The sequence below is a fragment of the Lytechinus pictus genome, chromosome 4, assembly GCF_037042905.1.
Source record: "Lytechinus pictus isolate F3 Inbred chromosome 4, Lp3.0, whole genome shotgun sequence".
NCBI classification, from domain to species: Eukaryota; Metazoa; Echinodermata; class Echinoidea; order Temnopleuroida; family Toxopneustidae; genus Lytechinus; species Lytechinus pictus.
This window is the reverse complement of record NC_087248.1, coordinates 21,609,233-21,633,693: the sequence shown is the minus strand read 5'-3', so window position 1 is coordinate 21,633,693 and position 24,461 is coordinate 21,609,233. Positions and strand designations below refer to the sequence as shown.

Here is a 24,461-nt window from a genome sequence, read left to right as displayed (position 1 = left end):
ACTCTTGAAAAAAAGTGTTGTGTGCAAGGCCCGAAAGCCAATTAATGCTTTATGGCCTAATAGGCCGATGCCAGACTAATGGCCCAAGACCAACCTGACCAAGTAGGCTTACCTTCGACTTCCAAAGCAAATGAATAAACGTCCAAAGCCTAGTTAGGTCAACTGTCCTAGAGGTCGGCCTGGAGGCCAAACATGCCAAAGTTGGCTCTGTATAGGAACCATGCAAAAACTGTACTTGAGCTCAAAGACGATAATGTTGATGAAACGCTCTCCTTTAAAACGCGTGGTTTTGATATTTTCACAAATCCTATGCACTCGTGCATTAGATGGCGTAATTGATGTGACTGTCGAAGTCGCTTAATCTATTGTCCGTATAATATTGTATATATATACAGAATATATATATACTGTATATCGTCCCCGCGATGATTTCTGGCCATTTCAATTATGTTGCAGGTATTGGGGCCATACGCACAAGGTGGGTCTATCGTACTTCTGAGTGATGGCATGGAGATTATACCGTCTCCAGTAATCAAAGACATACTTCACAACATTACAGAGGCAGGAGTCATTATTGACACCATCACTATAAGCAACTATGCTGACCAGCAGATGGAGGATCTATCCACAAACACTTACGGCACATCAGGGTTCTGTCCCGATAGATGTGATACTGATAATGAGAGTGGAAATTGCTTAACGCCACAATTCCTGAGTACCATAACAGATAGACCTGACGTAGGAACGGGCGCAACCCCTGTACTGGTAAGCCGATTAATAAGTAAAAAATTGACACCCTTTTTAAAACTTGAGATGGAAAGAAGTGCAGAATTACCCTTTGTTTTGGAGTCATTAAAAAAATCCATGTCATGAATGCATGTAGTAGACACTGCAGAGTCAGACATTCCTAATTGCACCAACCGCTATTCAAAATTATCCTCCCTTTTTTCAGTGCGCGCATGAACTAGCGGATAGTGCTAGCAATCGCCTATGGCGATCAGTAACGTGCCCTTTATACGCTATCACCACTTACTTGTAATCGCATTCGAACTGGCGAACAAAGTCGTTTAGACGTTATCACAACTTGTAATATGAGGTTTTACGCTCTTCATCAGAAGTTTTGTGACACATGATAAGCCATGGACTTGGTGACGTAAAGCTACATCGTATCGGGTGTTAGTAAAAAAAAAAAAAAAATCACACACAAGGTACTTTTGAAACAGTTTCAACACACACGAGGGTACGTGTTTGGACTTTTTCCAAGAAAAGAAGTGTGGGTAATAATTCTAATATCCGAGTAAAATGATTATATCTTATGAAATATTAACGTGGATCCTTGCTATTTGATAAACTACCTTTATCTGAAAACCTCGACTGGTCATTATGACAAACTAACTGCGGTTAGATGCGCGCATTATTATACAAATAATTCACTTGAGTGCGTGCATGCAGGGCCCATATGTTACAACTCGCAAGAATGTTCTGTAATCTGATTGGTCCAAATTGGATCACATGATATTCAGCGAATTGCACTATTGCATCGATCCAAAATGCACTATCCTGCACTCTGAGGTCATACCAAAAGTACTATCCCGCACTCTGACGTCAGAGTGCAGGATAGTGCGAGGTCTGGATTTATCTATAATTATCTATAATTTAGATCAAATATAGCAATCGGGGCAACTCGGTAACATGGGGGAGGAGGGGGGTTGTTGCAAGTAAGCGCGTGCATGCAGGGCCAAATAATGAACGATGTGCGAGAATCGCCAATGGATAAACCGCCCGAGGTCCGCAGGACCGAGTGCGATATATCAATTTGGCGAGTCGAGCGCAGAGTTCATTATTTACATGCAGGTCCTCTATGCACAAGAATGCGTGTATTGTTTGTTTTATCCGACCCCCTCTCCCATGTTACTGAGTTGCCCTGTATGCTACATTTGATCTGATTCTAGATCTATTCTAGGGTCTATAATTTGTAATATTAAGAGATCACATACCTTAATCGTGCTGTTTGAGTACATCTGACCGTCTTGATTCCAATTAAATCCACAAATTCAAAAATCCAGAAAGTCACTGTAAAAAAGTTATTCATTCCACAAAGTTTTTCCAAATTTTCACAAAGTCATCTATGAAATCAAACATCCAACACAGTTTAAGATGAAAGGCGAAATGTTGTCAAATAACAAAACAATTAATGGATATTTACATATTTGCAAATTATTTTACGGGTTTATGCCTTATTTATGAAGGTTACAGGCCCGTTGAAATAGAAGTTTTGGACCCGTGAAGAGTTGGAATTGTTGACCGTGAGCTCTTGACTTAGGCTGTAGCCAACGGCGTCCAATCCTTTGTCATGCGAATCGGCCTCTTGTTGGACTAATGACATTGTTCCCATTTCTTTTATTTCCATAATGGCATTGGCGACAATAGTGCTATGGTCAATCTTGACATCATGGGTGGCTGCGCTAGTTGACGGTTGCTCATAATTAATTGCTCTTGATATCACTCTGCTCATTTCTTCTTTTCTAGTGTCACTCGTATTACTGTAATGTCTTAAGGAGCTCTCTGACTTGTGTCCAGTCACCGTCATTATACCTTGTGCTTCGAAAGCTGTACAAGAGCTGTTCAACATTGACCTATACTTTAAGAGACTTTTAACAGGATATCTTAGAGGACCCCTTTCTTTATACATTCGCCGACCGTATGCTTCGCTTTCTCCCTCTCGTCGATTTTTTTTTCAAAGAGTCCTTCATCTCGAAATATCTCTTCCCTTTGAAGTCTCTGTTCAGAATGTAAGCATCTGGTGCCATGGCTCTGAGGCTTTTCCTTCCTCTCTGTCCAGAATAGACCATCACATCCAGGAAAATACCATGTTCTGGAGACCAATTGGTGAATTATTGTCTACCAGTCCACTTCCACGGATTTTCTTCATGTCAACCATGTTTACAGGAGGTTTGTGTTTCACTGTACCTTTACCATTTTTCTTCACTTGCTTGAGGACAGCTTTGTATGTGTTATTGAACTTATGAAATTCCTTCGATGACGACATGTCAATTTATTTGGCGATGAACATACTCCAAAATTGATAGATTGTAGAGACTTCTTTTTGTACAAGGTGCCATCTTCCTTCCTCAGACTACCAAAGAAACGACTCAAGACACTGTCAAGCTCTCTCGTAGGGAGTTGATGCAAAGACTCGAAATCAATTCCAACTAAACCACAAAATCTTTCAACTCGGTGTCTGGCGAAACGTTAAACCTTTTTCGTGTTCTTACTGTCAACACTGTCCAAAAGCTCATCTATTTCTTGATCCGTCAAAAAAACAAATCCTAATCCTCTTTGTTCATCCATTCTGATAATCCAAATTATATCCAACAAGAGGCACAATAAAAGCAGAAAATAAACAAATACGTTGCAAAGTCAATCTAGCGCAGCCACCCTAACCCAACAGAAGTCGCGATTGCGCTACGTCGCTACGTTTGTGACCAAAGCACTGTAGCCGATGCTTCTCACGTTATCCAGCCATACGCCGTATTCTGGACCGGGATTCTGGACCTCTCTCTTCTTGTACATTACATTTGAATAAGTACTCAATGAAACGAAAATTCGAAGGATTTTGAATGATGTTGAATGCTTTAATTTGTTATTCGTTCAGATCTTGAACTCCGAAATAACTATCAAGTCCGATTCTGGATTCCATGTTTTTCCGGTGGTCATCGATGACGCCCTTGGCAATAACACGGTGATCACAGTAGAGTGGACAGAGAGTAATTCAATACTGGTCGAAGTTGCTGGTCCAAACGGTACTCAGATTGACCATAACGATCCCAGATATTATACAGGAGACAAGATAGTAACGATTGCCATACCTCAGGCGCAGGTAAATCCATATGTTATATTAGTTCTGTGAGCGTGATCAAACCATAGACATAATGCATTCATGTTATTGTAGAACGATTTTCTAACTGATATTATCATGCTGATGAAATATCTTTTAAATAAATAAATATTCTCTATGAACATGTGTATACATGTACATTGTATATATTTACATGGCGACACGACGTTTGCTCCTGCGACATTTGCTCCGGTCTTGATATTAGGGCATAGTGTTAGAGTTCTTAAGATTAGATTTGGCTTAACATGCAATTGTCGCCGGAGCAAATGTCATGAAAACATATATATATATATATATATATATATATATATATATATATATATATATATATATATATATAGATAGATATATGACGTATCCTTTTCGTCATCTTTTGTGCGCTTTTGCTCACTGCTTGGATACCGCGCATTTTTATGATGCATTATTTTGACGCAATCTAATAAATTTGTCATAACTTCACAAAGCCCTATGGGCGAAAATTCGTTAAAATATTACTGTCCACGGAGTTTTTATACTTTTCTTTGTTTGAATCTATATATATATATATATATATATATATACACACTCACACATGCACCCACACACACACATAATGTTACAGTTAGGTGCATAGGACGGTGTTTCCCCTCGCTCTCTTACGGGTGATCCTTTTCCATTCATTTCTACTCTGGGCTAGGTCTTCAGCATCCAGTAGAGGGAGACCCACATCACGTCTGACTGACTTTGTCCCTCCATCTGGAAGGGGGATGTCCTGGTGGTCTCCTCTTTTCAAAGTAATTTCTGTAAGCCTTAACTGCATATGTGCCCAAAGCACCCCAGGTGGGTGTTTCGTAAAGCTGTTCTTAAGTTAAGTGCGACTTTAAGAACAACTGGTGATCCTTTCTTGTGGTAAATGGTATATTGAATCAGCGATGGTTTAGTGTGTAAGAAAGGTTCACCAGTCGTTCTTAAAGTCGCTCTTATCTTACGAACAGCTTTATGAAACGGCCCCAGGTGGTTTTTTTTAGCTTCCTCGCCGTGTGTTTGTGATATGTAATCTCCTCCTGATGTCTGCATTCCTGACTTTTTCCAATAAATGGTCACCTAACATGGTGCGAAGGCATCTCATTTCAAAGAATGCAAGCCTGTCTCCCGGGGGGGGGGGGCACTTACATTGACGAGTGGATACCATGCGTGACCCCAAAAAACACGTAAAAAGGATGTCCTTTTCACGATAGGGCACGTTACGCACGTAACGTGATAAGGGTGTCAAAAACACAAAAATAATGAAAAAGGGTGTCTATTTCGCTAGAAAAATTACGTGTTTAGGGTCGAATTTTCGGAAATGATAAAACAAAATTAAAATGTTTTATAAAGGATGTCCATTTTGCCCCAACACTTCGTGTTTAGAGTCCGATTTGCGCGAGGTGTAGAAGGTGGGGTCGTACTAAAACAAATAAGGTAAAGCCGACGACCGAAGGACCCGTAACAATAAAACATTCCTTTCCTTGTTTAGGGGTTCATTTCAGGGAATATTTGCCAAGAGTATCGTTTTGTTGCCAATACTTGTTAAGGGTAGGGTTTCACACGCCAATACTTGTTAAGGGTTGCATTTTCAGAATATGGAAATTACGTGTTTAGGGAGCTTTTCGAGACCCCATGATCGCGCATGGTATCCACTCGTGAATGGAAGTGCCCCCCCCCCCGGGGCCTATCTTGATCCACTTTCCGAAGGGTCCATATTTCTGCACCATATTATGCAATATGAAGAATGAGGGATTTGTAGATCCTGATCGTCAGCGACCTTGGGATGTCTTGGATGGACCAGATGTTACCTTTTAGCCTCCCAAATGCCCAGGCGGCTAAGGATATGCGTCGTTTACGTCATTCTCCATCGAGGGGACTACACTTCCGAGGAAAACAACAGAATCAACTTTATTACTTCTTCTATTGTGAATGGTCTACTTTGCTGGTGGTTGATCAGGAATGTCTTGTAGAGCATCTTTATTCCGAGGAAATTGAATGTTCAGATGGGATTGAAAATGCTGTTTCCAACATTCCAGCACATCATGGGGTGTGGTTTTTAGTACACCATTTTTATTCTTTATTGCTAGCTATACTTTTATTTGTTTCTTTATATAAACAAAATAAAAGACAATATGACGTTGCTGAAAATCACATATTCAAATAGCCAAGCTTTGGACTTTAAACCTTTTTCGTGTGCTCAGAGTCATGTTGATACCTGCTATATATATATATATATATATATATATATAAATATATAATATATATATATATATATATATATATATATATATATATATATATATATATATATATATATATATATATATATATATAGGCGTAAATAATTCAAGCATTGACGCTAGACGTAGCTTCCAAGTATCTCATTTATTGCTAGCTTTCGGCCAGTAGGGCCTTCATCAGGCCTATAATGCATTGAAACAAACAAAATTGAACAAAACCAAAAAAAAAAGAAAATTTTATTTCTGAAATGTTCAATATCAGCTATTTGATTTGATTTCTTAATCACAGAAAATGGTCAAGAAGTGACACAATACTGTCTATTTGAAATAAGGCTTAAATTTCAATAATTTTCATAAAATGAAGAGGTTTTACCAGCTAGTTTCAGACTTCCACGACACTCCGTTATGTTGACGATCAGCCATGTATAAAGTCTTTTGTTAACCATGCAATAGCTTCGGTAGAAACCGGTGAATACAAGCATTGTTTCGAGGGAGCAGAACCTTTTTTTGTAATTTCTTGACCATTTTCTGTGATTGAGGCATCAAATTAAAAGGCAGATATTATATTTTTAATACGTGATTTTCTTTTTGAAATTCAGATACCCCTATCAAATAATTTTTTGGCATTATTTCTCCAAAACGCATGCGTCAATGAAAAATGTTTTTTTGGGTTGTACCAGATGAACGAGGAGACTCTACGCTTTCCAATGATAGGTCATTTGTCCATTGTATTTATGATAAATGATAAATCATCGCTAAATCTCGGTTTCGTTTTTTGTGGGACGCATTGTATAATATGTATGAAGAGTTCAATTGCAAAAAGGGGTTAAGTCCATTTTTCATCAAATTACATTTTGTTTGTCTTAAAGGTCAAGTCCACCACAGGAAAATGTTGATTTGAATAAAAAGAGAAAAATCAAACTAGAGTAACGCTGAAAATGTCATCAAAATCGGATGTAAAAAAAGAAAGTTATGACATTTTAAAGTTTCGCTTATTTTTCCCAAAAATAGTGATATGCACAACTCAGTGACATGCAAATGAGACCGTCTATGATGTCCCTCACTCACAATTTCTTTTGTTTTTTTTATAGTTTGAATTGTACATTATTTCATTTTTTTTTTACAAATTTGACAATATGGACCAACTTTACTGAATCATATAGTATTAAACAATGCTAATTCCATATGTCCAGGGAGGAATTATTGGTGTTTCACTTGACAATGTTGATAAAATTTGAATATTTCATATTTCATATAATACAATACAAAAGATATAGTGACTGGATGATGTCATCTGTCTCCTCATTTGCATACTGACCAGGATGTGCATATAACTGTTTTTTTTTGTCTCACCTGCATAGCAGAGTGAGACTATAGGCGCCGCTTTTCCGACGGCGGCGGCGACGGCTGAGGTTAAGTTTTTGAAATGACAGCATAACTTAATATGTATATGGACCTAGTTCATGAAACTTGGCCATAAGGTTAATCAAGTATTACTGAACATCCTGCATGAGTTTCACGTCACATGACCAAGGTCAATGGTCATTTAGGGTCAATGAACTTAGACCATGTTGGGGGAATCAACATCAAAATCTTAACCTAAGGTTAAGTTTTTGAAATGTCATCATAACTTAGAAAATATATGGACCTAGTTCATGAAACTTATACATAAGTTTAATCAAGTATCACTGAACATCCTGCATGAGTTTCACGTCACATGACCAAGGTCGATGGTCATTTAGGGTCAATGAACTTTGGCCGAATTGGGGGTATCTGTAGATTTACCATCATAACTTTAAAAATTTATGAATCTGATTCATGAAACTTGGACATAATAGTAAGCAAGTATTACTGAACATCCTGTGCAAGTTTCAGGTCACATGATCAAGGTCAAAGGTCATTTAGGGTCAATGAACTTTGGTCAAATTGGGGTATTTGTTGAATTACCGCCATAACTTTGAAAGTGTGTTGGTCTAGTTCATAAAACTTGGACATAAGAGTAATCAAGAAATCACTGAACATCCTTTGCGCATTTTAGGTCACATGACCAAGGTCAAAGGTCAATGAACTTTGGCCATAATGGGGGTATCTGTTGAATTACCATCATAACTTGGAAAGTTGATGGATCTTTCTCTTGAAACTTGGACATAAGAGTAATCAAGTATCACTGAACATCCTGTACGAGTTTCAGGTCACATGATCAAGGTCAAAGGTCATGTAAGGTCAATGAACTTTGGCCACATTGGGGGTATTTGTTGAATTACCATCATATCTCTATAAGTGTATGGGTCTAGTTCATAAAACGTAGAAATAAGAGTAACCAAGTATCACTGAACATCTTGTGCGAGTTATAGTAGTTTTCAAAATCAACACTGCTGCTATATTGAATCGCGTGATGCAGGTGAGACGGCCAGAGGCATTCCACTTGTTTTAATAAAGTGAAACTTTAAAATGTCATAACTTTCTTATTTTACATCCGATTTTGATGAAATTTTCAGTGTTATGTTTGTTGGATTTTTTTTTTTTATTCAAATAAACTCATTGTTGAGATGGACTTGTCCTTTAATGAATATATTTTTAAGAGCTGTATAAGATGATACCAAAAAAAGTTGAAATTCCCTTTAAAAAGTGAACAAAAATGGCAAAGATTTTTTTTTTTCAAAAGGGGTTAGGTCCATTTCAGTTTAGTTGCAAAAGGGATTAGGTCCACAAAGATTTTTTTAGGAAAACGAATATTAAAAAAAGATATGAAGACAGGTATATTTCTTTTATTCCAAAATTTTATGTTCACATGATAGGGTATCATGAAAATTTAGTTTCGAACAAGAATGTTGCAATATGGGAGAATTAAAAAAATCATTTTCTTGGAGTAGACCTAACCTCTTTTGCAAACAAACTCTTCTAAAGAGCTCATTTGTCAAAATGCGGTTAGGTCCATTTTTCATAAATTTTATTGTTTTCTGTGTTAAAACCTATAAACTCTTAGTCGCTCTGATAATACCAAACAAAATTTGAAATTCACATCAAAACGTGACTAAAAGTGGCAAAGAAAAATCGCTTTTTTATTCAAAAGAGATTGGATTCATTTCAGTTTGCTTGCAAAACGGGTTAGGTCCACAAGGATAATTTTTGAAAAAAATATATAGAAAAAAATGAAGACAGGTAGATTTCTTTTATCGGCAATTTTATGTTCACATGATAGGGTCGTACACCATGACCAATTAGTTTCTCATAAGAATATTGCAATAAGTGAGAATAAAAAACTTGATTTTTCTCGAAATGGTCCGAAGTGGACTAAACCTTTTGCAACCAAAATTGTCATATGTGTGTGTGGATGTGTAAGTGTGAGTGGTGATGCGTGTATGTGCATGTAGATGTGTAAATGTTTTATGATGTTTATAGGTACTGAAAGTTAGAATATACTTGGAAAATAACAGAATAATGAATAAGTTCCTTTCATTGATTACTAATGATGATAATTCTAATCATTCCTTAATATGAGACCATGAAGGCCAGCATTGTCGACTAAAGGAAACTGAAGATATACGTTTCATTCGTTTGTCATTCTGTCTCTTTTATCATAAAAAAGTCCATGTGAAAAACTTACAACTTAATTCATTCTCAATAAATATGACGTTGCTTTTCTTTTTATGAACTCTGAATTATGTCGTACCAAAAATATTTTCGTTGAAAAACTATGCCTTCTTAAAATTGAGAAATTACAAAATGTCTATCATATAATACCTCTGACTCACTTTGAAGCAGCAATGCCAAATTACCGATTACTTGAGAACTAAATTGAGACTTCCGTGCCTTACGTAACCGAATTGATAGAACCTGTTTTTTTTTCAATCACTTCTCTTTTCATGAAAATCAAATTGAATTACAAATTCCATCCGGAGTCTCGTTTTGTTTTGTAATCGTCTTTGATTGATATCAATAATGGCAATATTCAATATCTTTCTTTCCAAAAGGCTGGTTTATGGTACATAAGAATAAGCGGCATAACTCATGCTGAACATGCAAGTGTATCAGTAACATCTGAGCAATCTACAAAATACTCCCCCGTCACAGTGAAGGTTCTCTTGGGATCCCTTGTAAGTATGAATTATGGCGCCGTCACATTTCCCCCTAAGGCGGTCGTACGGCCAGTCGAAAACAATCGTTTTTAAAATTTTGTGTGTACCAGCTACGTAAAGGTGGCTTGAATTAAAATGAATAAAACGGCTGTTTTCGACCCACCGTGCGGCCGCCGTAGAGGAAATGTGACTGCAGCATAAGGGTCTAAATTTGTAATGCAGAGACAAATGAAAGTTAAAATAATGTAAGTGTTCCAAATTTCTGGTTTCTGATGTTTTTAACACAAATTAAAAAAAATGTTCAAAAATTTATACATTTGGGGTAATTTTTATACGAAAAAGAATAATGTTCCATTAATATTCTTGACAACTTAATGATGTATGCCCGGCGTTGTCGCTTAATCATTGAAATGTGTGATCTAATCAATATTTGATATAACACTGTAAAAGGAAAACAGCAAGAAAGGAGTTGAAAATAATAAATACATATTCGCAATTCAAAATTTTTTTTTTGAGCTCGCATGTACTTAAAATCTAATAAGGGTTCGAAGTTTGTACTCGAAAAAAAAGAAAATACACTATAAATCCTTTCTTTGAGTGGATCCCGCACATGGTGTATAATTGTGATTTATTTATAACTTTTTTTTAAAGAATGATATTATTTTAGCATATGAATAACAGTAGGGATATTGTTTCTTTGCTTTCTTTTTTTTCTTTTTACTTTTACTATTTTCCATTTTATCTTTTTTAAAAATCTGTCATTAAATATAGAATGTGGATTATTCTAGCAAACCAGCTCTAGCAATTTATGTTAAGGTTGAACAAGATTATTTACCGGTACTCAATGCTACTGTCACAGCTATCGTTTCATCAGAATCGTCTTCCACGACGTTATCTCTTTTTGACAACGGGAGGGGTAAGTCATATACAACTTGTTAATAAGTTGGAAAACATAATTGCCCTCAAAATTAGTGATGAAAAAATAATTGGAATTCTTAAATGAATGTATAAGTACTTTCTTAATAAAAAAATGGAAAAATAATATAAATTAATAAGCCCATTGGCCATTATAATACCCGATACCCTCCGAGACAGTCTAAAGAGTTTCATCCCTGTACCTCTTTTTAGAACATTAGCAAACAACAGTGGCGTAGACAGGTTCGTACACCTGGGGGGGATGACTGGGCTGCCAACGCTAGTGAGGGCGCGAATCGCCCGAGCGAGGGAGCGAAGCGACCGAGCGGGGGGAGGGTGCGGGAGGGGGGTTGTCCCCCCTCCCACGGTAGGGAGCTTTTGCAATTTTTGACTTGAAATCGTGCAATCTGATGCATACTTAATGAGGTAAAATAACACACACAAGCGCGCACGCACACACACACATACTCACTACGTATTTGTTTATCTCTGTGAATTTTGCTGTTACACCTCTTCAGAAAAAAAACAATGTCAACTGTGTACACGCAGGTATAGTCTTTGTTGTCTTGATATGGGTATGTGGTTATGAATGAAAACAGCCTCTGTGGCCATTTGTGAATAGAACACATAAACAACAAACAAATAACAATATGTATGTTCATTATAAAGCATAATGAATACGTACATACTATGTTTTTTTTTTTACCTCAAAGAAACAGGCATAGTATCCATAGATGGATATTGGCTGGCGGCTCATTAACATACAGATACAAAAAACATAAACAGTATCACTATGATCCATGGAGTAACAATACTGCTTTGTAAGTTTGTGAAGAAATCGGAACCATAACGGCATTGCATCGTTTCAAATTAGGGCATTATTTACTTCTATTTGATCTCAGTCTTATAATAGTAATAATAATAATAGTAATAATAATAATAATAATACAAATAAAAAATAATACTAATACAAATAATAATGATAATACTAATAGGTTCCTTTTATCGATTAATCTTGTGGTTATCTTGTGGTTTCCAAACAAGATAACCACAAAATACTTGTAAGATTTTCTTTTTTTTACCGTCTGAATTGGCTTTCACCGTGTGAATGCGGCTAATAACAATAAACACAATAACAATAATGATGAGGATTATTATTATCATCATCATAATTATTATTATTATTATTAATAAAATTATAATTGTTATCATTATTATTACTACTATTATTATCATCATTATGACTTATTAAGTAACCAAATATCATTCCCAAAACCTGGGGGGGGGGGGATGATTGTACATGCCACCCCCCCCCCTTGTGAGGTGGGGGGATGCATCCCCCTCATCCCCCCCGTTGTCTACGCCCCTGGCAAACAAACATAGATGTCTGATGGCCCGAGATTCTGGAAATCTCTTAGTGAAGATATCATTAATAGCCCATCCATCAGTTCTTTAAAAAAAACTTTAAAAATAAGTTTCTTAAATCATACAGGTCATCATTTCCTCAATTTTGAATAATCATATTGTTATATAGTGTGGTTTGACTCTAAGATATACCGCAATAACGCCACGGAGAGAGAATTAATATACAGTTCAGTTCCAGCCAGTCTGGTTATTATGTGTGTATGTAGTGCCAACATCACTGTCTCAATATGTATATGTGTGTGTGTGTGTGTGTGTGTGTGAAATAAACATAAGAAAACATATGACACATATGATTAAATTCACCATTTCACGCCTTAACTTATTTTCTTGTTTTTTGTTATCCGTCACGTTGAACTAATGGGGTGGTATTCCGAGATCCATATTATCTCGCATCAAATAAAATATTTCATCTCGGTTAAAATCATTGAGATAAAATACCCGTAAAATATCTCCGAATTGGTATTCTGAGAACCATTTTATCTTTAATTTTATAGCTATATAAGACACACTTATTTTTGAAGCAATATCCAATGAGACACGCGGTTTTATAGCTCTCTCGTCTCTCTCAACCAATGGAAATTCATTCCAAAGGAGTGAGATTGCGTCAATGTATTGACTTCAAATACGCTTGCGCGTCTTTACAGAGATTTCTTTAAAAAGAATGAAAATACTCTCACCTTTTTTTTCTAAGTCTATATCGCATCTTTTCAAGCATCATTTCAAAGACAATATTAGTCAAGAAAAGTCTGATTGTGCAGGAATAACGTTGAGGTGTCTCAAGTATATTTTTTCTTCATTTTCATGTCAACATTTGGGGTAAAATTCACCTTCATGTATAAATACTGATGAAATCAACGTCGCGGAGATACAATAACCCCTACCGTCTTTTAAGCTTATTTTATTTTTCTTCAAAGTAACATGGGCGCAAGCACATCATCCGCGTTGCCATGGTAAAATACGCGATTTGTAAGTCTACACGGGCACTGCTCTGTCGTGTATCATCTAAAGATACGCAAGATAACATTTTGAATTTTATCTGAGAGATAAAATGTCATCTCAGAATACCTATTTCATTTTAAGTGATAAAATATAAGATAAAATGACCTCAGAATCGGTGCTCTATCATCTTTCTTCATCTTTTTCCCTTGTATTTTCTTATCCCTCGTGTGTGTTTCCATTTGTTCTTGTTATATGTTTTTGTTTTACTGTTTTCTTTTCTGTCACCTCTGTGTCCGTCTGCGTAGGCAATTGTACAATAATTATTAAGAGGGGTCCACACACTACATGCACTGTTTGTTTATTTAGTGAATCCCTCCATTTTCTCAGATCTTCAAGATGTTTATGATAATTTGCTCATTTATATAATACTTTGTTTTGTTTTACTTATGGAAAAATATCATATATTGTACATGCCTCAATTTATATTGTTTGTATAATTTAATTGATATCATTTTCTACCACTTTACTCTGTTCTGTTGAAATAGTTAAGTGTTTCATATTCCCATCCGAATGTTCAACATTCCCTGACTTTTGAGAGATTATATCAGAATTGCATACAACGTCCAATCAAATTTATTTTATCACTGCAGGTTGCGACGTTATGAAAGATGACGGAGCATATTCAGGATACTTCACGGATTTCCAAGATAATGGTAGACATGATGTCAAGGTCAATGTTACAGGATACATTGCTGTAGAAGGAGGATCATGGAGAGGTTTGTCTTGTTTGATAATTGTCAAGATCCCTTCGCCCCACCCCCACATCCATTTATCTGCGCCTAATATAAGTGTATATATATATATATAATAACGAGAGAGGCGTGGATATATGTACCAATCGCTTTGATCATTGTTTATAATATATGTGTGAAGAGTAGAGTAGAATCAAGGATGAAGCAAAGTATACACTATGTTGTAAAGCTTTCGGCCCTGGCCTTCTTCAGTTTTTATTTGCTAAACAAAACAAATAAAGCAAATCATAGAATAAGCAACAGAACAAACATAATGTAAATAATAGCAAATTAAAGCAAAAGCAAAACGAAACAATAAGAGAAATCATATGGTAATACACGGAATAACAAAGGATCATACTCAACAGAAATAAAAAGTAAGGTGAATTAGTACCTGACATGGGTCATAGCAAATTCTTCTGAATTAGGGTTGTGTTGTGTACCGTGCGTGTGTTATTTACAAAGTAAAACGTATTAAAAGCGAAGAGGGCGTACTCAGAAAATTGTGTGCATTTGAGCAGAACTAAGAACAATACAAGGTGGAAAGGTGTGGCGTAACGTGGGACATGTAGTATATAAGGTAAAAAAATATTACTCTTTATTCATATTTCGATATTTTTACAAAATGGCGTAGAAATACATGTATGAGATACATGGACGGCACAATAAAACAAAATGTATATAATAATTCAAGTATACAAAAACACAAAAATTAAGGTCCAGACCAGATGAATGAAGGACAGACATCGAAAGAGGAATGAAGAGGAAGTGGAAGAAGAAGAAACAGAAGAAGAAGAAAAGAAGAAGAAGAAGAAGAAGAAAAAAAAAGTAAGAAGGAAAGATAGAAATAAATTGTTAGAGAAAGAAAGAGAGAAAGAAAGGAAAAAAGAAAAGAAAGAAGGAAGGTATAGGAAGGGAAGAGAAACATCTTCCGATCTTCATTCATCTACATTAATACCATTCGGTTTAAGGGTTTTCAACTTGAGAATCCAGAAGGATTCCCTTCTTAGAATTACGGTAGCATCTTTATTGCGGATTGATTCTATACCAGTGACCTGCATGTGTTCGATGGAGTGGCCTTCTTTGTTGAAGTGGGAGGCAATGGGTATGTCTTTTCTTCAGCTGGTGTTGAACTTTTTTATATCGGATTTGGTGTTGCTCATTCTTGTGTATAGGGTGGTTGTGGTTTTTCCCACATATTGCATCTTGCATTTCTTGCAGGTTATGAGATATATTACAAAGTTGGACTTGCAGTGAATATGTTGGGTAATGGGAAACCTTTGGCCGGTGACTGTGCTAGTAAAATGAGTAGTTTCTTCAATGAATGGGCAGATGCAACATTTACGTGCACTGCATTTAGTTGAACCTATCTGTTGGGGATTTTCAGGGGTCGATATGTCTAAGTTGGGGATCCTTGATGATACCAAAAGGTCTTTGAGAGATCTACATCTGCGAAACGCAATCATGGGTGGGTCCTTAAACAAGTCTTTCATTGCCTTATCTTGATGGAGGACTGGGAGGTGTTTGTGGATAATTTTAGATAAGGGCTTCATATTTGGATGGTAGGTTAGGACAAATGGTGTACGTGTTGTTTGATTTGTCTTTTTGTAGGATAGCAGTTCCGAACGTGGTATGAGTTTGCCTTTGTTGATGCCCTTCTCAACTAGACTTGGGTCATATTGGCGGGATGTTAAGTGGTCTTTTAGTTGAGATAGTGCGGAATTAGTCTTGTCATCTTCTGAACAGATTCGGCGGATACGGAGGGTTTGACTATAAGGGATTCCAGAGAAGGTGTGGGATGGGTGACAAGTTTATTATTTACATTATGTTTGTTCTGTTGCTTATTCTATGATTTGCTTTATTTGTTTTGTTTAGCAAATAAAAACTGAAGAAGGCCAGGGCCGAAAGCTTTACAACATAGTGTATACTTTGCTTCATCCTTGATTCTACTCTACTCTTCACACACACACACACACATATATATATATATATATATATATACATATATATATATATAATGTGATGACAAGTTTACTTGTACCAAACGCTCTTGAGGTGTGAGTATGAAACATAATGAGATGAGGTCAACTCAAAAGATGACGCAGGACACCATTCTTAGCTTTAGCTTTCGTCTTTATTAAGAATTCGTCAGAAGCGGTCTGAAAAATATAATGAGATACAACATCCAAGTTTATCTTGCACATCAATGACTTATCATGAAGTTGAACAGATCAATGACTAAATAAATCAATTAATTAATGAATAACAAATAATTAATTCGATTAAAAGAATTATTATATAAATGAAGAAGACATACCTGTAATTACAGGCTATTGTGGTAGTAAAGTAGGATGCCTACCGTATCCTATCTCGTTCTTAATGAAAGTGTCACAAATTGCAAAATGAAAACATTGGTTGCTAGGTGGTGAATGCGCATGTAATTTATGTCACAATGAATATGAATATTCATGAAATAGATATCGTAAGCTGGAGGATGATATATAGTGAGACCACCACATATCGACCACCTCTTTTGAAACCGAATACCTTGCGCGCATTAAAATTATTGCGTATTGCAAACGATACGCGCGGGAGAGTAGGCGCAGTGTCCATAGGAACGGCAAGAATTTATTTTACGAGTGAAAAAGATAAAAATTTTGTAGAATTTATCAAAATTGTTTTGACTTGACCCGAACCCCGCCGAAAAACAGATGTTCATACCAAGAAATCCGATTGGAAACGGCTTTAGAACAAATATCCGTCGTCAATCGTCGAATCATGTGCCGGAGCTCGCAGTGGAAGTAGTGAGACGATCAATTAGCGTTTTGACATCATACAACTGATTTTGAAGAGTCAAAATATTTCGCCACCGCGACAAGAATCGGCCGTAAACTGAGTGTATCGCGGGTGGTCGGTTTCAAAAGAAGGGTGCAAATGAGCAAATGTAAAATCATCGTATTCGTTGTTCGCCGATATAAACGCGGATTGAATCGGAGTCGCCGATCGAAAAACATGGGAATCTGATCTGCTCAAATGTCTGCACAAATGAGACGAAAACTGGCTAAAACTGATAGATATTTTCGCAGATACGATTCTTAGAAAATTAGGTGGTCGATAAGGGGTAGTTCCAACCCTATATGTGTGTGTGTGTGTGTGTATGTAGGTTATATATATATATGTGTGTGTGTGTGTAATATATATTAAAGGTTTTTAGAACCCCTAAGAAGCAAAGTTTGTGAGTGGGACAAGGCACTTAATTAATGAGAATGTATAATGAGGAAAAATTATAAACTACAAATATGTACATTAAACGAAAATAAGCAAAAACGCACACGCAGATGCACGCGCACAGCTCTTTCAGTTGGTAAAATTGGGGTAAAAAATGGAGATTTGATATGGAAATTAAACGATTAAATAACAATAAAAATCGATGAAATTCACTGTAACTGCCGAAATATGTGTTTTTTAGGGTGTCTTAAAGTCAACTTGGTGACATATCTTAGATCTTCCCCCAAAGCCCCATTTCTGTAGACATATTCAGCTAAAGAGGACACGATGAAATCTTGAAATGAAATACTTTTTTGAATGTTTAAAATATCACAAACGTGATAAATAGACGCACATTCTCGTTTGACATATTGGACGAGTATGGCATATGAAATTTCAATTTTCCTATCTATTTGGCACATTGGTTCATATTTTGAACTCGGGGTTTAATTCATATTCTGGACCAAAGTTGCGGTTTAACCATGAAACGCCAATTGCGACAGAAATCTTTAACAGTACAGGTTTGATATATCAGTTCAACTGTTACTTTGATCATTCATTACCTTGCTGGAATAACAACCGAATTATTTTTCTTTGCCATTATATTCTGATGAAGAGCAAACTTAATATATCAAAAATACAATATTGACAGGATTTCAACATTTTTGGCTGCCCATACTTTTTGCACAGAGTGAGACCATGACCTAAGTCAAGCCAGACTTCAGAATACGGGCTAATGGCCAAACTATATGTATCAGAATAATTATATTCTTCACACTGTATGCCCTGCTTGTTAATGTAAGCCCCATCGAGTGCTCCAACATCAAATGCTCAGAGAACGTGATGAAAAAAATCATGCCTCTTAATAATTTATTTTTGAAATTCATAGAGAGGAGGTCAGCTGAATCTAGCGATTCGGTTCCGGCAGCAGCACAGTCTTTCATGCGTACAGCATCAGGGGGTGTCTTCAAGGTCGAAGGCTACAGACCTTACGCTCCAGACATCCTTCCACCGTCCCGTATTCGTGACCTGGTCTATACCTCATTTTCATACGATAACAGCACAGTGACACTCAGCTGGACTGCTGTAGGAGATGACCTAGACCAAGGAACGGGTAAAAAAGCTTCCTTTCTTATGACGATAATGATACGGCTATTGTTACTTTATATAGCGCTTAACCTGGAATAGAGTATTCCATTTTAATGAGCGTGAACAAGTGAGAAAAACAAACAAACAAACAACTTGATGCACTGAGTGCTGGAAGGCAGCTCGAACTAGGCAAGGTTATAGTAATATTGAGAATCGGAATATATTATCTATAGATAGATGGCGTTATAATGTATAAATGCCTATTAGTTGTTACCATTAATTTTACGAACAGCTGTAAGCCCCTTTCACAATTGACGTACGACCAGTTTACGACCGCCTGCAACAGTTTTTTCTTGTTGTTGCACGATCGATCTCTTAGTGTCTTGCGAACACTCGCAGTCGTTGTAGACGATCGCACGAACTCAAGGTGATCGTGACTGGTCACATCTGAACTTTGAACATGCTCAAAATCCAAACGCGGTCAAATACGATCGATTCACACGCATCAGATCGGTCAGCCGATCATCATGTGAGTGTTGTTCAACGTTGTACAACTTGATGCGAGAGGTGGCACAACTAAGTCGCATTTAGTCAACCTGAGGTCGTACACCACTTGCGCATGTGCTAGCGACCTACAGAGACCAGTCTTGCGACTGGGTGAGATAATAATAGGCCATAAGACTGTTGCAAGACCGATCGCAACACGGCTTACGACATTGCACTACCGTTGCAATGGTTGCATTCGCATGTATGCGACCGTTCCTCGATGTTACAAAATAGGAGTTAAGAATGAATTAAAGAGAGGGCAGAAAATATAAGAAAAAAATTGTAATATAAACTGCACGAAATTAAAAGGGCAAGAAAAGTTTATATTTTTGTATTTTAAAACACAAATAAAACCTAGAGAAAATAGGGTAAAGGGCATTCCTCCCTTAGCAAATAGGCCCGTATACTGGATTCGGGTTTAAAATAAACTCTTCTAAAGCTGTGATATAATTATGGATAGCTAATTGTTACATAAATTTGTAATGGTGCAGGTTTTATTAGCTCATTAAAATAAAATGATATGTACATACGCGCACCTAGCTCACTGCAGATTGGCTGACAGCCCATTGGAAGCCCCAGGCTATGGCTGCTATATTACATTACTCTGAGTTCGAATTGGTCTGTAAAGCCCCTTTCACAATTGACGTACGACCATTTGCGACCTTTTGGTCGTGCGACAGGCTGCAACAGGCATCAATCGCTAGTCATCTCATAAGATCGCACAGAGGCTTTCACAGTTGCAACAGCTGTCGTACAACAAAAACAACCAGTAAACCCCGTTGCACGAGTAAGTCGCATATGCTCTTATTGTGCTCGTGCGATCACATGCGAGTGTTGCACGAGGGATTGCGAGTGGAACGGTCGCATACATGCGAATGAAATGGTAGTGCAATGTTGTAAGCCGTTGCGATCGGTCTTGCAACAGTCTTATGGCCCATATTATTATCGCAACCAGTCGCAAGACAGGTCTCTGTACATGTAGGTCGCTTGCACATGTGCAAGTGTTGCACGACCTCCAGTCAAGTAAATGCGACTACTTAGTTGTGCCACCTCTCGCACCAAGTCGTACAACGTTGAACAACACTCGCACGATGATCGCCCGACCGATGGTACGACCCCGGGTACGGCCTGATGGGAGTGAATCGATCGTATTTGATCGCGTTCGGATTTTGAACATGTTCAAAGTTCAGATGTGACCAGCCACGACCACCTCGAGTTCGTGCGACCGTCTACAACGACTGCGAGTGCTCGCAAGACACCAAGAGATCGATCGTGCAACAACAAGAAAAAACTGTTGCAGGCGGTCGTAAACTGGTCGGACGTCAATTGTGAAAGGGGCTGAACGGTCGCATACATGCGAATGCAACGGTAGTGGAATGTAGTAAGCCGTAATTTCGATCGGTCTTGCAACAGTCTCATATTATCGCACCCAGTCGCAAGACTGGTCTCTGTAGGTCTCCAGCACATGTGCAAGTGTTGTACGACCTCCAGTCGACTAAATGCGACTATACTTAGTTGTGCCACCTCTCGCACCAAGTCGTACAACGTTGAACAACACTCACACGATGATCGCCCGACCGATGGTACGACCTGTTGCGAGTGAATCAATCGTATTTGATCGCGTTTGGATTTTGAACATGTTCAAAGTTCAGATGCGACCAGTCACGATCACCTCCGACCACCTCGAGTTTATGCGATCGTCTACAACGACTGCGAGTGCTCGCAAGACACCAAGGGATCGATCGTGCAACAACAAGAAAAAACTGTTGCAGGTGGTCGTAAACATGTCGTACGTCAATTGTGAAAGGGGCTTAACTCACATTAACCACACGAACACTCGCACTCGTTTCATTCAAACGTACGAGCAATCACATTGTCTCACTCTCATGACTATGTAATCAGTCGTGCAACTATTGAGACTGATATGAAACCACTCGCAATCCCTCGTCCATCACTCTTATGTGATCGCACGACCACTCACACGGGCACAATACGAGCATAATTATGCGACTTATTCGTGCAACGGAGTTTACTCGTTGTTTTTGTTGCATTTGTGAAAGCCTATGTGCGATCTTATGAGATGAATAGCGATTGATGCCTGTTGCAGCCTGTCGCGCAACCAAAAGTTCGCAAATAGTCGTACATCAATTGTGAAAGGGGCTTAAGGTGTCAAATTCACGCTTTAGAATTCACAAGATGTGGGAATAAGGAATCTGACCTCAGATCTCATGTTTAACTGCATGAACTATATAGATTTTGTTATCTTTCTTTCAAAATGATTTAAAAACATTATGTAAACTAGAAAATGCAGTATAAAACAGTATAGGATGGGCCCATCATTATACACACACTACTTGCATGTTAGCAAGTTCATTGGTATTGTATCTGGCCGGGGTACACCAAGAAATTCTTGGATCCGTTTCATATCACATGTTATAAAGCTACTGAAATCATTGAATTTGATAGGCTGATAGCACACTTGTATATACAAAGGGCCCTGAGTCATGTTTTATGCCATCATTGTTAAGTTACAAAATGAGCAAACGGCTGGATTTCTTAACGTTGGTTAGAAAAAAATAAAGGATCTGGATTTACGTTGCATGAACTTCCCCGATAACTTTCAATTTTAAGCTACAAGGTATGGAATATACGATTTCTTCTACATTTAAAATAGTTATGTTACAAGGTATAACCCAGTTTATTTACATTCTAGGTCTAATCATCATACAAAAATTGCATAATTGATCTTAAGCTTTTGCCTTAAAACGACTGGCCTTTGGACTGTTGGAAAGAAAGAGAACATTTAGGAGCTCGACAATAGCTACAATCATTTATTATCGGGTTTGGTGAAACGTAAGAAAAGCAATGACCATTTTCCAGGCGATAAATGGAAACAGGAAAAATCCTTCAGTAACAACATTGATCATACATATTTTTCGTTGCAATCTCAACAGCATCCAGATACGAGCTCCGCTATTCTACCAATTTCTTTGACCTCCGAAACAACTTTGGTAGTTGTCATGAGGTTACACAAGATCAACTAGTCTACGGGAACCTCGCCAACATCAACCCATCAGGGGTTACTGAAACCATCACCGTTACCCTACCAGAAAGAGGGCAAGGTATTGTGTACAACTTCGCAATAAGGGCGTGGGATGAGGCTGGAAATGGAGGAGATCTGTCGAATTTCGCTTCCTTGTCAATCCGCTTTATACCAGAGCCTATCGAACCAACTACCCAATACCAATCATCCACCAATCCGACAACACTGGGTGAATCGTCTACCAGCCCAACTATGGCAGGCCAATCATCTACCAATCTGACTACACCAGACGAGTCGAATTCCAAACCGACTAATGAACCGGAATTTCACCCCGATAAAAAATACATCGGTATATGGTGCGCGGTCGTAGCGGGGGTCCTCGCTGGAATTTGCATTCCTATCGTTTGCGTTTGGATCTCTTACAGACGCAAGTATCCCGTGAAATTCAAAACAGAGGATGGGATCCAAAGTGGAGGGGTGGAGAAAGTAAATCCAACCTATAGCAACCCCACTTTTACTCCAATATAATTTGCTCCCGCAACATGTGAATAGTGTGAAAGAAGGCAGTAGAAACGATTAATATTTTCATTTTTGGTGAATGTAAATTCCTATTAAATGTACTGGATCATTTTGTCTAAACAACGCACAGTTCCCATGTATTGCTTGTTCAATTTCATCGCGGTAAAGAGACCACAGCTTGACACACGTAGAACTATTTTGTTGAGAGCAAAACTGGAATTTAGTACCCACCCTTCCCGTAAATACATATTTCAAGATCCTATAAGATTCTTTTATAATAGCAAATATATTTTTGAAATGATTCATGGAAGGCTTATGTACTTAAACGAAATCTACTTATTGACCACTTTTTGTCTTCACGTTTCCTTCACTACTCACATAGAAATGCGTTAATAAAAAGGATTGAAAATGTAGAGTCAAAGTCACACAGGCACGTCCAGCCGGCTCCAGAGGAGCGTTTCATGAATGGACTTGTCGGAAGTTTTATCCGACAGTTACCACAGTAACAATGATATTCAGCCAATCAAAATCAAGGAAAGTTTTCGGATCTGACAACTTGTTGGACAGATAATGTTGATAAAACGCTTCCCTGCAGACCGATCGATGATATCTCATTGGTAGTAAGGTAAGAGATTAATAGGTCCATGGTTTGATGTATTGTTTCGCCGGTGACGTTCGACTGTAGCGTAATGTGATGAATCGTATCCTGGAAGAAACTCGAGGAGTTTCCTGGCCCAGATGTAGAACGTCTGTAATATGACACTGCCAAATTCGCGATCGCATGATGTTTGGTAATGGCATGGACTTTACTAGAGATGGTAGTGGGTACCCCCAACGCTCTCGGACAAGTTTGTCCCTACTTATTCCCCCTATAAAGTGAGAATCTTGTAGAAAACACGCCTATATTCATCGGATCCATGATAAAACACCAGCTATTGATGGATTGTTGGCTAATTATCCTTCTTCTTAAAAATCATCACGTTCTAGTTGTTATCGATATCTACTAGATATTTGTAAACTTCAAAAGACTGTGTAAAATTCCTTTTGCCCAATTTGGTATTAAAGGCATTTCAGCAATCAGATCGCAGACGTTTTCTATAACGCTGAGAATCTTTTGTCAAAAAGAGCTTCTCAAAGCAACCTTTGTCGAATATTGGTGAATCAAATCAGTGTCGTCGGTACTGACCGCACAGAAACGTTATTAGCGCTAACAGTGCGCTTACAGAGGCCCAGTTACAATCGGTAATGTGGCAGCGATCCCTAATAATAAAACAATGCATTACCTACACATTGAAATATATGTTTTGACTTGACAAACCGAAAGATGTGACTAGGCTTTACTGTTGGCGCTATGTTAGGATAACAACGTTTCTGCGCGGCCGGCGCAGGACTCTTGACAAACGAAATATTAGCAATTTTGTCCGGCCCGAATCTTAAGACGATGTACTGACCCGGTTCATCAACCTTCGACAATGACCTCTAGTATGTTTTATACATTATGTACGTTGCAGAAAGCGACTGCGAAGTGGATGCTAAAGTACGCTATCAAAGACTATCCAACTCTAGGGATTAGGTATTGGGGGTTAGTTTTGTGAGCAGCCTTGTTCATGTAGGAGCAAATTAACACGATATTGTTTGGTTAGAATCTTGTCTGTTTTTAGTTTGGTAAACAGATATAAAATCGTTTTCACTAAAATTCGAAAT

At 37.7% G+C, this 24,461-nt stretch overlaps 2 protein-coding genes and 1 long non-coding RNA gene across 3 annotated transcripts; 2 read left to right on the top strand and 1 right to left on the bottom strand.

Moving 5' to 3' along the window:
* The first annotated feature begins 447 nt into the window (after nt 1-447).
* LOC129259363 (calcium-activated chloride channel regulator 4A-like) lies at nt 448-13,065 on the top strand. The gene is made up of 5 exons (XM_054897657.2): nt 448-765; nt 3,656-3,880; nt 10,119-10,241; nt 10,995-11,139; nt 13,058-13,065. The coding sequence occupies exons 1-5, from the start codon at nt 448-450 to the stop codon at nt 13,063-13,065; spliced, it is 819 nt and encodes a 272-aa protein (XP_054753632.2).
* A 1,092-nt stretch (nt 13,066-14,157) lies between these two features.
* Nucleotides 14,158-23,183, top strand: LOC129258311 (calcium-activated chloride channel regulator 1-like). The gene is made up of 3 exons (XM_064098980.1): nt 14,158-14,278; nt 18,450-18,674; nt 22,150-23,183. The coding sequence occupies exons 1-3, from the start codon at nt 14,164-14,166 to the stop codon at nt 22,764-22,766; spliced, it is 957 nt and encodes a 318-aa protein (XP_063955050.1). The 5' UTR covers nt 14,158-14,163; the 3' UTR covers nt 22,767-23,183.
* On the bottom strand, nt 14,476-14,812 carry LOC135153980 (uncharacterized). The gene is made up of 2 exons (XR_010293453.1): nt 14,688-14,812; nt 14,476-14,516 (listed from the first exon to the last, which is right to left on the bottom strand). It is a non-coding gene; the product is annotated as an uncharacterized LOC135153980 (long non-coding RNA).
* Nucleotides 23,184-24,461: the final 1,278 nt, after the last annotated feature.

What these genes read in the sequence shown, in the direction of transcription:
- LOC129259363 (XM_054897657.2), top strand. Translation starts at nt 448, where the DNA reads ATGTTGCAGGTATTGGGGCCATACGCACAAGGTGGGTCTATCGTACTT. An exon ending in CGGGCGCAACCCCTGTACTG is followed by an intron (nt 766 to 3,655) that starts GTAAGCCGATTA and finishes TTATTCGTTCAG; the next exon opens with ATCTTGAACTCCGAAATAAC. An exon ending in AGGTTCTCTTGGGATCCCTT is followed by an intron (nt 10,242 to 10,994) that starts GTAAGTATGAAT and finishes CATTAAATATAG; the next exon opens with AATGTGGATTATTCTAGCAA.
- LOC129258311 (XM_064098980.1), top strand. Translation starts at nt 14,164, where the DNA reads ATGAAAGATGACGGAGCATATTCAGGATACTTCACGGATTTCCAAGAT. An exon ending in AGAAGGAGGATCATGGAGAG is followed by an intron (nt 14,279 to 18,449) that starts GTTTGTCTTGTT and finishes TGAAATTCATAG; the next exon opens with AGAGGAGGTCAGCTGAATCT. An exon ending in TGACCTAGACCAAGGAACGG is followed by an intron (nt 18,675 to 22,149) that starts GTAAAAAAGCTT and finishes CAATCTCAACAG; the next exon opens with CATCCAGATACGAGCTCCGC.